The 12,524-nt window shown below is 38.0% G+C and overlaps 1 protein-coding gene across 2 annotated transcripts; it reads left to right on the top strand.

The window, feature by feature from the left end:
* The first annotated feature begins 3,334 nt into the window (after positions 1-3,334).
* LOC109073237 (T-cell leukemia homeobox protein 3-like) lies at positions 3,335-8,873 on the top strand. 2 transcript variants are annotated; one of them, XM_042764978.1, is made up of 3 exons: positions 3,335-4,519; positions 6,747-6,981; positions 7,685-8,873. In XM_042764978.1, the coding sequence occupies exons 1-3, from the start codon at positions 4,075-4,077 to the stop codon at positions 7,896-7,898; spliced, it is 894 nt and encodes a 297-aa protein (XP_042620912.1). In that variant the 5' UTR covers positions 3,335-4,074; the 3' UTR covers positions 7,899-8,873. The 2 variants fall into 2 exon arrangements, with proteins under 2 accessions (XP_042620912.1, XP_018944948.1); XM_019089403.2 differs by having other exon boundaries at positions 3,347-4,519; positions 6,744-6,981.
* The last annotated feature ends 3,651 nt before the right edge of the window (positions 8,874-12,524 follow it).

The following is a 12,524-nucleotide window of genomic DNA, read 5'->3' as shown; positions in this document are numbered from 1 at the left end:
CTTGTATATTTCAACATACAGACTGCTAAAATTACTCACAAAAATTGATGTGTATTACAGTACAACAGTCTGTTGTAAATTGATCAGAGACTGCTCATATGGGCTTATTTAATCATGTTGTGAAACTGTAAATCAATTGGTTGGATAATTGTGGTGAAAAATACAGTAAATATGTGTATATCTGTATTCAGGAGAAATACCTGAATAGCATGTAATTGGATAATGTTGAAAACTCTCTGATATGAATCAGTTAGGGGAGACAGGAAAGGAAAGTGATAGTCAGCCTCTGTAAGTTATACTTGTTACTTGTTACTTGTAACTGTGTGTGTGTGTGTGTGTGTGTGTGTGTGTGTGTGTGTGTGTGTGTGTGTGTGTGTGTGTGTGTGTGTGTGCGTGCGCTATATGTCTCAAACTTTTTATAATATTCCATATTTATCTTCTGCAAATTAAAGTAGCCTGCAGCTGTGTCTAAACTGTATAAATTAATGTCAGGTACAAATAGTGCTGTTGTTACAAACTATAGCAAATTGATTGTAATACTTTAGAAAATTTAGAAATGTACAATTTGGTGAATTCATCAAAAATTTGTTGTGGTATTCAAATTTACTTGTTAATAAAATAATATAAAATAATATGCCATTCCCATCACAACCCATCATAATTGGAAACAATATATCAAATGCATAAACATAACAAATAGTGTCTGCTGGTCACGCTCACAATTTTGGCAAGATCTTAAAAGACAGAACCAGTATCTTCTTGATCAGTAGGTTCTCTTGTTAAACTTGACATTCTTCATTAGTATTTCATTTTTCACACAATCGTACATGTTTAAATATCATAGAAATATGACTAGCAGACAGGAGGGGTTAAAAACTTTCTAGTGTCCCCCACCCGGACACACATTAACTGCACAAAATATGTCAGTGTAAAAATCCATCAGTTATATGACTAAAGATAATTTTGTTTTTCCACAAATTTTTTTATATTTTTAAGTTTTACAGAAAAACGTACACGTACGTTAATTCAAGAGGGTGATGCACATGTATACTGAATCAACTGTCCTACAAGAAAGAAAGAACGAAAAAGAAAGAAAGCAAAAGGCGCAGATGACGCACCATGTAAACTAAATTAAAAGGAGTTCTATTACAGCCCAAGAATAATAAGCAAGAACAACAAGCTGAAAAACAAAGAAAAGCCATAAAGGACATTAGGCGCTGAGCTTTATATAACATTTGAGTGAATATTTCATGGGCAGAGAGATAGAGAGAGACTCTAAACTTTCATTAAGCAGGGTATTTCGCTGGGAGGGTATTTCGGCGCCTTTCAGTTTTTCCTGGCTTTTATTGCAATAATACAGATATCTCTCTAGCACCCAGCCCCTCCTCATTCAGCCCATTTCCTTCCCGCCGTCTCTCTCACTCTATGCTTTTTAAAATATAGTAATAAAAACATACTAGATCCTTTTTAAATGCACTATTACTTATCATGGTCTTTTCATATCGTAGCATCACAGGTGTTTTAAAGCCGCTATAAAAGTGCGTCATTTATTATTCAAAAGCAGCGTCGTCTTTTTGCATATTATCTGAGCGCTTTTATACTGCGGGTTGCCAGACTCCCATTTAAAATGTTCGGCAGAATTGATAACGGCAGACACGCGCAATAAAAACAGCGCCGGGGGCAGGGTGGCACGCGCGCCCGCTCATATGCAGATCCCGGTAATTACTCCAACAATTCGCCAGCCATTCCTTTATTTGCTCTTTGAGCGAGGAATTTCACGCTTTTAATTCAGTTTTCATCAATCTATTGATTCTCGGCTGCTAAATTGTTTGCACGGGTCAAAGATAAGAAAGTGGGTCCGAGTTCTCCTCCGGCGCCCTGCCAGGTGAAACCGTTTGTGTCCCTCATAATCGGGATGTTTATGAGTGCATTTCATACCCACCTCTCCCAAAAAGAAAAGGTTAAATTTCGACCAGAACTTTTCATCGATGTAAAAAAAAAAAAAAAAAAAATGTTAAATTTGAAGCGCTTTTGAAACAAAAACCCTAGCCCATATTTTTTTTATTGCACATAATAATAGGCCTACTACTACTAATAATAATATATATAATATATATTAATAATAATAAAATAACAGCCTATATACTTTTTTTTTTACTAGTTTTTGGGTTTTATTTTTTACGTGCATGCATAGCGACCTATTATTTAGGCTAAGTAAGCCTACTTGAACACATGTTTGGATCTATCTATCTATCTATCTATCTATCTATCTATCTATCTATCTATCTATCAGTGGGTCAGCGACAAGCACCACGGGAGTGACGTAAGCGTCTTCAGCCACTGGACGAGGGCCGAGCTCCCTGGGGAGCAAGGCTTTTTAGCGTCAGCACTCACTAATGGTCTATTAAAATATCAGCTACTTCAAAGTAAACGGATTTGCTCCACACCAGCTCCCACTCCCCGAAGCTAATCAAACGCGGCGGCCAGGCCAAAAGAGCATAATCATTTTTACGTGGCAGATTACAAGGAACCACTTAGATCCGCTGTCATAAGATCGGGTGTCCCAACACTCTCGCAGGGGAGTGCAGCTCTCCAAGCGCCAACAGTGCAGGCTCCTTTAGGGGCACAGCTGTGAAACTGACGGTTTCCGGATGCAACAACTAAAGAGCATCTAAAAGTCACTGAAATGATTCTGGGTCTACGTGCTTTATAAATTATAAACGACTAATTCCAGTAAAGTTTCAGAAAATATTTAACAGAAACAAAATGATTTACGTGGCTTTAAGAACACATTAAAAAGTAAAGCTGTTGTCTGCATTATAACAGTAACTTCTGAGTTTTAGGTAGTCTTATCCATATGATAGGCTACTCTATATCGGACATAAACCATTCTTTAGTGAATACTTTTCAGTCTATTGTCTGTTTATTTTTAGACTTTTCAGACTTTATGTTTAATCTTCACAACGAGTTAAAAAGCGCTTCAATTAACATGGTTTATAAAATAAATCAGAATTTCAATTTAACAGCTACTAAAAAAGTAAACAGCAAAAATGAATAAAACTAAAAGTATTATTATTAATTTATTATTATTATCCTTAATGTTGTCTTTTATCTTGATGTGGTATAATGTTATGAGCAATGCATTCCAGCTGCCCCATGGTCAAAATAAATGAAAAGGGATATTTAATTAGTTTTCTTTTAGTGTTATGAGGAATGGATTGAGTCTGAAGTTTGTTGAAATTGAATGAAAAGGGGTGTTTAGTTATTCTTTGAGGTCAAATGCACTCCTCCAATTGCTGGAGGCGACATAAACATTCGATTTCTTCTTTTTTCTTTCTTTCTTTCTTTCTTTCTTTCTTTCTTTCTTTCTTTCTTTTTTATCTTAATGCGTGATTTGATAAGTTTTCCTGGTTTAATTATACTGATTAGAGTTTCTAGAATCCAGAAAGATTATTAAAATATTTAAGTCATCAAATGATGCTTTCCTCATCTCATCTGATGAAACTAGCCTACACTACAAAATACTTTTTCTACACAAAAGGGCCATATGGTAAATAATACAATTGATGAGCATTTTATTTTCCACATGAGGCCACGGTAGAATCTCTATTAAATACTCAAGAATTTAAAAAGCCATTGATGCATGCTGATGTCAGCATGTCCATAATAAAGAGATACTTGACCAATACAGAAATTGGAGACTAAACGATCTGCATTTTAAAGAATGATGTCAAAACGCATTATGTTCTGTGACTTGAAACAAAATGAAAGCCAATAAGGAGAGGGAGTCTGTGCACTACCCAATCAGAGAAGAGAAGAGCCCAACGAGTTCCGCGCAGGGATCCAGTGGAGAGAGAGAGTGCCAGAAATCTGCCAAGTCCTCGTGCCAAAAACTTTTTACCCACAGACGAATGCGTCCAAGCCATCCTAAGTCAAGAACTGAATCTCGAGGAGTAATACATCATAAAGTAGATATTACTAGGGATTCCCTTATTTAGTTTTCCATTGTACAATTCCAGGGCAATCCGAAATTGTCTGTGGAATATACTCACTGGAAAGGTTCGGGTGGTGAGGATGGACCGAGCCCCAAGCTCCAGCCCAAGTGGCACCAGTCAAACATCACAACCAACCCAACATGAACCCATCAGCTTCGGCATTGACCAGATTCTCAGCGGTACCGATCAAGAGTCACAGCAGAACTCAACCAGGAATAATTCCGAGAGCAACAGCAGCAGCACGAGCGGAGGCGGTTACCATCTCGGCAGCCCAACTGGAGCGAGCGCAACGCCGTACACGACACTTACGGGCACTTTTCACGGTATCGCGGCTCCATATGAGGAGTCCAGTCCATACGGAGTGAACTTGACTCTTGCACCCGGAGGAGTGATTAGGGTCCCGGCTCACAGGCCCCTGGCCGCGGCCGTGCCCCCACCCATGGCCAGCGCGGTACCCGGACTTGGAAGCCTCAGTTTTCCCTGGATGGACAGCAGCCAGCGCTTCGCAAAAGACAGGTTTGCAGGTAAACAAATACTCATATTCTTTCGATCTGTTATTCTCGTTTTTCTAACAAAATGCTAATGGTTAAAGTTATCAGAATCAGTAAATGGTGAATTGACTGCACAAATCACTCAAGATTACCATTTGCGTTTTATAGCCTAATAATAACAACATAATCATAATTGTAATAAGTCCAAACTCGAAGTGAATTATGTTTTAAATATTTGTAGTTTGAAATGTCGGTGGTTTGTAGATTTGTGACAGAGTAAAAGTCAAGCAGACTTCCAACTTATGAAATGTAAAACCGCACTCATTTCTTATTTTAGTAACCTAACAGACTAATCTCTGGTGTGTTTTTTTTTTCTCATTTTAAATATATTTTTTAAAATATATATAGCACATTATTATGAGAAAGTTTTAAATTATTAACCTATTTAAGCTATCGTTGGTGGCACGCTATAATAACATGCTTTATCAATAACTTTAGGCCTACGATATTATCTGATATTATCTATTATATTATCTTTATCATTAAAGTTCATTTAAACAATTAGACAATGTATTTTATTATAGTCTATATTCATATGAACGAACTACGGATTCCTCAAATATTCTAAATTTAAAAACGACGTATATACAAAGTCTTTGCGAGTTATCGCAAAAGAAATGTAGGCTATTAACCTACTTAAAAATAGCAAAAATGCACTCTTCATCATTTGCCATTTTAGTTGTGCCAACTGTGATGCTGTTGTATGTTTGCTTGTGAAAGAATCACAAGGATGAATTGATGGAGGTTTCAATACAGTAAATATTAGACAGTCTGTCTGGGAAACTTGATCCTGCTGTTTCCATAAAGAGGCAGCAGATGAATGGATGCTGCTGAAGAGCTCGTTTTAGTTTTATTTCACCTTGAAGAGCGTGAAACACCTGTACCGGTTATAGGCGAAATTAAATGAAAAGGGCGAGAGAAAGTCAACACCTCAAGATGTTCAGGTCAACGTGTCTGTTAACCGCACAAGCAAAAAAAAAAAAAAAAAAAAAAAAAAAGATTATTATGTATGTATTATTATTATTATTCTTTGCATGATTTTGCAATATAATTTAAGCTTATTTGGCACATTTTAACACATATCTGAATAATTATCTAATCGTTAAAATCATTGCATATTTTTTATTATTATTTTTTTTTAAAGAATAAACAGTTTTTATTAGATATGCAGGCATTTGTTTTTGTTTTATCAAATACGTACTGAACATATACCTAGCGTGCTACATAAATAAATGAGTATAAAAAAAATTAACCGCTCTTTTGCATATGAATGTAAACTTACAATTCAGGCCTGTCACATCACCCGCTTTCTTTATTCTGGGGTAAATGGCGAACGCTGTGCCATTAGAAAGACATATCAATATTTCACCAGTTTTAATTATTGCTACCTATAGCTGCGGTAACAGGCGCTCTCTGCTGCTCTGTGCGTTTTAGGTAATAAATAAATTAACAATATAGGTATTTCCTTTCATTAGAAGAACAGCTGTTGTTTGCATTTGATGCAACATTAATAAGATAAGTTTTGTGTGATTTTATTGTACAGCCTATATGTAACCTGAGTAACAGGCCTCTCAACAAATCCTAAGAGCATCAGCAATCCATCTATTTATGAGGGTTTTTAGTATTTATCAATCAATAATATAAAGTCTAAAAGGTATAGTGCATGAAGGCAGAGAGTAATTTATAATGATGAGGAACACAGTTTCCCTTTGACTCAGCAAGAGTCAGAAACTTGGGCTGATTAATGCAGCACGCAATTACACAAACCTTAAGCGAAAGCTGATTTAATGTGAAAAAAAAGAAGAAGAAGAAAAAAAATAGAGCTACAGCCCAAAACCAATATCTATATAGAACAAAAATTTTCTTGATTCTGAGAATGTGCAATGCATCCCGTTTTTGTGGGCTTGGACAGTCTGTCTTTACAACATTTAAATGCATTTAAAATATATACACTAATACTGCAAAACAACAGTAATATTGTATCTAACATCTTGTATCTAAAAAAAAAAAAAAAAATACATTACTAAAAGGCAACAAAGAAAGATTTTGAATCTTGAATAGGCAGGTTCCAATTGTGCTTTTTGTCTACTGAGTAAAATTATTTAGTGTGATAAGGAGGTCAGTAAGCTGTGAGTCAGACTTGTCATGACTTACCTCACCTGTCACTGGCTTTTCTCTCCTTATTCACATTCCACAGCAGCCCTGACGCCTTTCACTGTGGCTCGGCGTATTGGTCACCCGTACCAGAACCGCACACCACCTAAGAGAAAAAAGCCCCGTACGTCTTTCTCCCGAGTGCAGATCTGTGAGCTGGAGAAGCGCTTCCACAGACAAAAATACCTGGCCAGCGCTGAACGAGCAGCTTTGGCCAAAACTCTGAAGATGACAGATGCTCAGGTCAAAACCTGGTTTCAAAACCGCAGGACCAAATGGAGGTGAGACAGAGAAAGAAAGTGAGATATATTCTAATATAAGAGGTAGAAATGTTGAGAAAAATGGTTGAAAAACTCAAGTGTGATCAGATATGAGGAACAAAGGCATAAAAATGCCAGTTTCACTAGACAATATCTATCAATGTTTAGGTATATATAGACTAAACACATTAGTGTCTGTAATGACCTGAAATCACTTTTCAGATTTGACCTACAAACGGCCATAATACCTGTAAGAATTAATGGGAAAATAATGGTGTTGTCAAGAAGAAATATGAATTATTAATTAAGGCAAAGGCACTAATGACATGCCACACTTTGGAGAAAAGGAGGGGCTGCTTGAACATTATACAAATTAATGTTTAAATAAATATTTACCTTTTGGTACGGTCCATTAATCAATCACATCTCCGCAAACTTTTCAGTTGCATGTGCACATCATGAATTTCAAAAACTTAGATGAATTATATTAAAATCCTAATGTTGGTAAAATATTCACACAATTGGTGATTTGTTCCTCAAAGATCTCCATATCTTGTTGTAGTCTTAAATACTTAATGTTGCTTGGAATTTCTTTCACCCTGTAATTTCCCCCTTTGCACTGGAAACTGAATATCTGCAGTAAATGTGCACATGAGCAATTTGTGGCAAATGAAAACCTCTACTCCTCTAATTCTCTCCATCTTTCCCCTCCATCTCATGTCAGGCGGCAGACGGCAGAGGAAAGGGAGGCAGAGCGTCAGCAGGCCAACCGGCTGATGATTCAACTCCAGCACGATGCCTTCCAGAAGTCTTTGACTGAATCAGTTCCAACAGACCCGCTCTGCATCCACAACTCATCACTGTTTGCCCTGCAGAACCTACAGCCTTGGGCGAGTGAGGAGAGTGGCAAACTCGGGGGAGTGACTGCGCTCGTATGAGTACCACAACTCAAGAAGCAAATGACGTTCTTGTTCTTTTTTGATGGACTGGGATGTTGGTTGACCTTATCTCCATCATAAAAGACTATTTAATTCCACAAAAAAGTGAGGAACTAATATTGGCCGTCCAACAATGAGCCAGCCCATATAAATAAATCAGTTCTACGTTGTATGAGCCTCTGCAGAACAAACAAAGACCTTTTTTTTGTGGCGTGTCTGTGCGTACAGAGATTTTTTTTTTTTTTTTTTTTATCCCCATCAGGGTCAGTTTCATTGACAATGTCACTTGTAGAAGGGAACAGGCCATCTCAGCTGACCCTTTTACAGATCCACTGATCTTCTCCTCCATCCTTTCATTTGCCCTTCTGCACCCCCTGTGTAATTTCTCCACCACTCAGAGCTGTACAATACAGGATAAATGCAGAAGAGGGAAGTAACAATGAATGAATTATTTATAATGTGAATTGCACAACCTAAAATGCCCCCAATCTGGGCATTTGTGGGGAAAAAACGCACAAATAAACAAATAAACGCACAAATAAATACACTTTTCCATCATCTATCTAATTTATTATTTTTTTTCAGGCTGGGTAGTATATGAATATTTCCTCTTTTTTGGGTTCAAAGGATAACCAGCTACTTTTTTTTTCAATGAAACTACATCCCAACCATTTGAGGAATCACATGAAACGTCCAGAAGACAGGCATATGACATTGTACAGGGTGGTTGCAATCGGTTAGATTTACACAGCAGTGATTCCAAATGCCGCTCAGAAACTCCTCAGAATCATGCTTCCATGGTTGAATGTTGTGTGTCAGAGGGAAAGAACAATTTCAGATGAAACAAGGGTTTGTTAGATGCCCCTGTGATGTAGGTGTGCTGTTGCATCCCAAACTCTGTATTATACTTTGTATTTGATAAATATGTAAATAGCATACAAAAGGTAATAAACATTCTGTTTTGGCATTAACACATAAGTTGTGTTTTGCTTAATTTGCTATTGCCCTAATGTTTTATTGTTTTTTAGAAGAGGCATTTTCCAAATCCCTAAGCAGCACTCTTCTCTCGAGTAATGCGTTGCTTTCAGAGGTCCTACTACTGTTCTACACAATTTGATCGACAAATAAATACTGATTCCTGGTAGTTTCTTGCAGTCGATTATGCCTGCCACAGCAAAGAAGCACTTATGTCCTCAAGCAGATAAATGCAGGATCCTGTGGGACCATAAAAAATGCCTTTTATGCCCTCTGCAACCAACTCCCTCCTCCCAAAGTGCTGACTCTCAGGAACTGACCTGTTTTAAAGGCCTGGGTGGGGGGTAAATGGAGGGGTGTCCATTATAAAGTGATTTAACAGACTCGTTAGATTACAATGCTGTCGAAGCCTCCGCAGGGCGAACCTGTGGAGTTCCGCCACAGCTCTTTATGGACAGATGGTTAGTAATGACCTGTGCCAGGGCCTCTTTGCCTGGAGAAGGTGAGGTGATGTGTACAGTTGAGTCGGGGTCATCTGAGAAAGCATTCAGTAATATAGACTCAATGCTCAGGATAATTCCTGGCTCCTTTCCATATCTACAGCCATGACATCACTTCTATAGTTGCTCAACTACAAATTTCTTGGTAAAAGGCGGTGTTTTACTGCCCTCTGCTGGCTATTACGTGAAAGTGATCCTATGTCAGTCGATAGCCGTAAACATAAAGAGAAATGTAATATATATGAAACGTCTAAAAATATTAAACATATATTTAACTTATAAGTGCATAAAATTACCCAATGTGGTTAAAATGCTAAAAAGGTGCAAAACATGTGAACTGTTTTAGAAAATATATCAATATTGCCAAACCGTAGCAACACAACACTATGTAGCTAGACAGGCTCTAAAAGCTGCCAGGGCCGAGCATATCTGCAAACTCATAGAAAACAACCAAAACAATCCAAGGTTTTTATTTAGCACAGTGGCTAGATTAACAAATAATCAGACGCCACCCGTTCTAAATATTGTAGTTTTCACTGATAAAATAGACAGCATCAGAAATACAATAACAAAAGTAGGATCTAGCCTACAGCATCTTGTAATTCAGTTTCATTCATTACACCCAAAGAAAAACTGCAGTGCTTTACAATAGGATATGAAGAGCTAAATAAACTCATAACGGCATCTAAACCAACAACATGTTTATTATATCCTGTCCCCACTAAATTAATGAAAGAGTTGTTACCTATAACTGCAGAAAAACAGCTTCTCAATATTATTATCTTGTCTTTATCTGTGGGTCATGTCCCAAAACCCTTCAAGCTGGCGTTTAAGCCACTTATTAAGAAGCTACTACTAGATCCTAGTGAACTGCAATTACAGACCCATTTCAAATGCTCTGTTTATGTCTGAAATTTAAGAAAAGAGTCTGCTCAGTTGTGCTCCTTCCTGCATATATATATGATGAATGTCATTCAGGTTTCAGGCCCCATCATAGCATTGCAAATGACTTGCTTCTTGTGTCAGACCAAGATTGCATCTCATTACTAGTTTTACTTGATCTTAGCGCTGTGTTCGACACTAGCTATAGATCATGACATATTTATAGATCGACTACAAAATGATATGGGTATTCAAGGGCATGCTTTAAGGAGGTTTAATTCAGGGGTCTCTAAACTCAGTCCGGAGGGCCGGTATCCTGCAGAATTTAGCTCTTGCCTCAACATACCTGCCTAGAAGTTTCCAGCATGCCTTAAGACCTTAATTAGCTGGTTCAGGTGTGTTTAATTAGGGTTGGAGCTAAACTCTGCAGGACACCGGCCCTCCAGGACCCATTTTGGAGACCACTGGTTTAGATCCTACCAGTCCAACCGTTACCACTTTGTTTATTTAAACAGGGTATCATCTCAATTAACGCCAGTAAAGTACAGAGTGCCACAAGGATCTGACTTGCGCCCTCTGCTACTTTTGCTAAAATATATATATACAGGTCCTTCTCAAAAAATTAGCATATTGTGAAAAAGTTCATTATTTTCCATAATGTAATGATAAAAATTTTACTTTCATATATTTTAGATTCATTGCACACCAACTGAAATATTTCAGGTCTTTTATTATTTTACTACTGATGATTTTGGCATACAGCTCATGAAAACCCAAAATTCCTATCTCAAAAAATTAGCATATCATGAAAAGGTTCTCTAAACGAGCTATTAACCTAATCATCTGAATCAACTAATTAACTCTAAACACCTGCAAAAGATTCCTGAGGCTTTTAAAAACTCCCAGCCTGGTTCATTACTCAAAACCGCAATCAGGTAAGACTGCCGAACTGACTGCTGTCCAGAAGGCCATCATTGACACCCTCAAGCGAGAGGGTAAGACACAGAAAGAAATTTCTGAACGAATAGGCTGTTCCCAGAGTGCTGTATCAAGGCACCTCAGTGGGAAGTCTGTGGGAAGGAAAAAGTGTGGCAAAAAACGCTGCACTACGAGAAGAGGTGACCGGACCCTGAGGAAGATTGTGGTGAAGGACCGATTCCAGACCTTGGGGGACCTGCGGAAGCAGTGGACTGAGTCTGGAGTAGAAACATCCAGAGCCATCGTGCACAGGCGTGTGCAGGAAATGGGCTACAGGTGCCGCATTCCCCACAGAGAAGCAGCACTGGACTGTTGCTCAGTGGTCCAAGGTACTTTTTTTCGGATGAAAGCAAATTTTGCATGTCATTCGGAAATCAAGGTGCCAGAGTCTGGAGGAAGACTGGGGAGAAGGAAATGCCAAAATGCCTGAAGTCCAGTGTCAAGTACCCACAGTCAGTGATGGTCTGGGGTGCCATGTCAGCTGCTGGTGTTGGTCCACTGTGTTTTATCAAGGGCAGGGTCAATGCAACTAGCTATCAGGAGATTTTGGAGCACTTCATGCTTCCATCTGCTGAAAAGCTTTATGGAGATGAAGATTTCGTTTTTCAGCACGACCTGGCACCTGCTCACAGTGCCAAAACCACTGGTAAATGGTTTACTGACCATGGTATTACTGTGCTCAATTGGCCTGCCAACTCTCCTGACCTGAACCCCATAGAGAATCTGTGGGATATTGTGAAGAGAAAGTTGAGAGACGCAAGACCCAACACTCTGGATGAGCTTAAGGCCGCTATCGAAGCATCCTGGGCCTCCATAACACTTCAGCAGTGCCACAGGCTGATTGCCTCCATGCCACGCCGCATTGAAGCAGTCATTTCTGCAAAAGGATTCCCGACCAAGTATTGAGTGCATAAACTGAACATAATTATTTGAAGGTTGACTTTTTTTTGTATTAAAAACACTTTTCTTTTATTGGTTGGATGAAATATGCTAATTTTTTGAGATAGGAATTTGGGGTTTTCATGAGCTGTATGCCAAAATCATCAGTATTAAAACAATAAAAGACCTGAAATATTTCAGTTGGTGTGCAATGAATCTAAAATATATGAAAGTTTAATTTTTATCATTACATTATGGAAAATAATGAACTTTTTCACAATATGCTAATTTTTTGAGAAGGACCTGTATATATGATAATACTTAACTATATTTTAACAAGACCAGATTACACTTCTAAATTATCTAAGATAACCGAGTGTGTTACAAATGTAAATGATGACCAATTATTTTC

The sequence above is a fragment of the Cyprinus carpio genome, chromosome A10 (genome assembly GCF_018340385.1).
Source record: "Cyprinus carpio isolate SPL01 chromosome A10, ASM1834038v1, whole genome shotgun sequence".
In the NCBI taxonomy this organism is placed as follows: domain Eukaryota; kingdom Metazoa; phylum Chordata; class Actinopteri; order Cypriniformes; family Cyprinidae; genus Cyprinus; species Cyprinus carpio.
The sequence above is the reverse complement of the archived record's forward strand: the minus strand, read 5'-3'. Positions and strand labels throughout refer to the sequence as shown.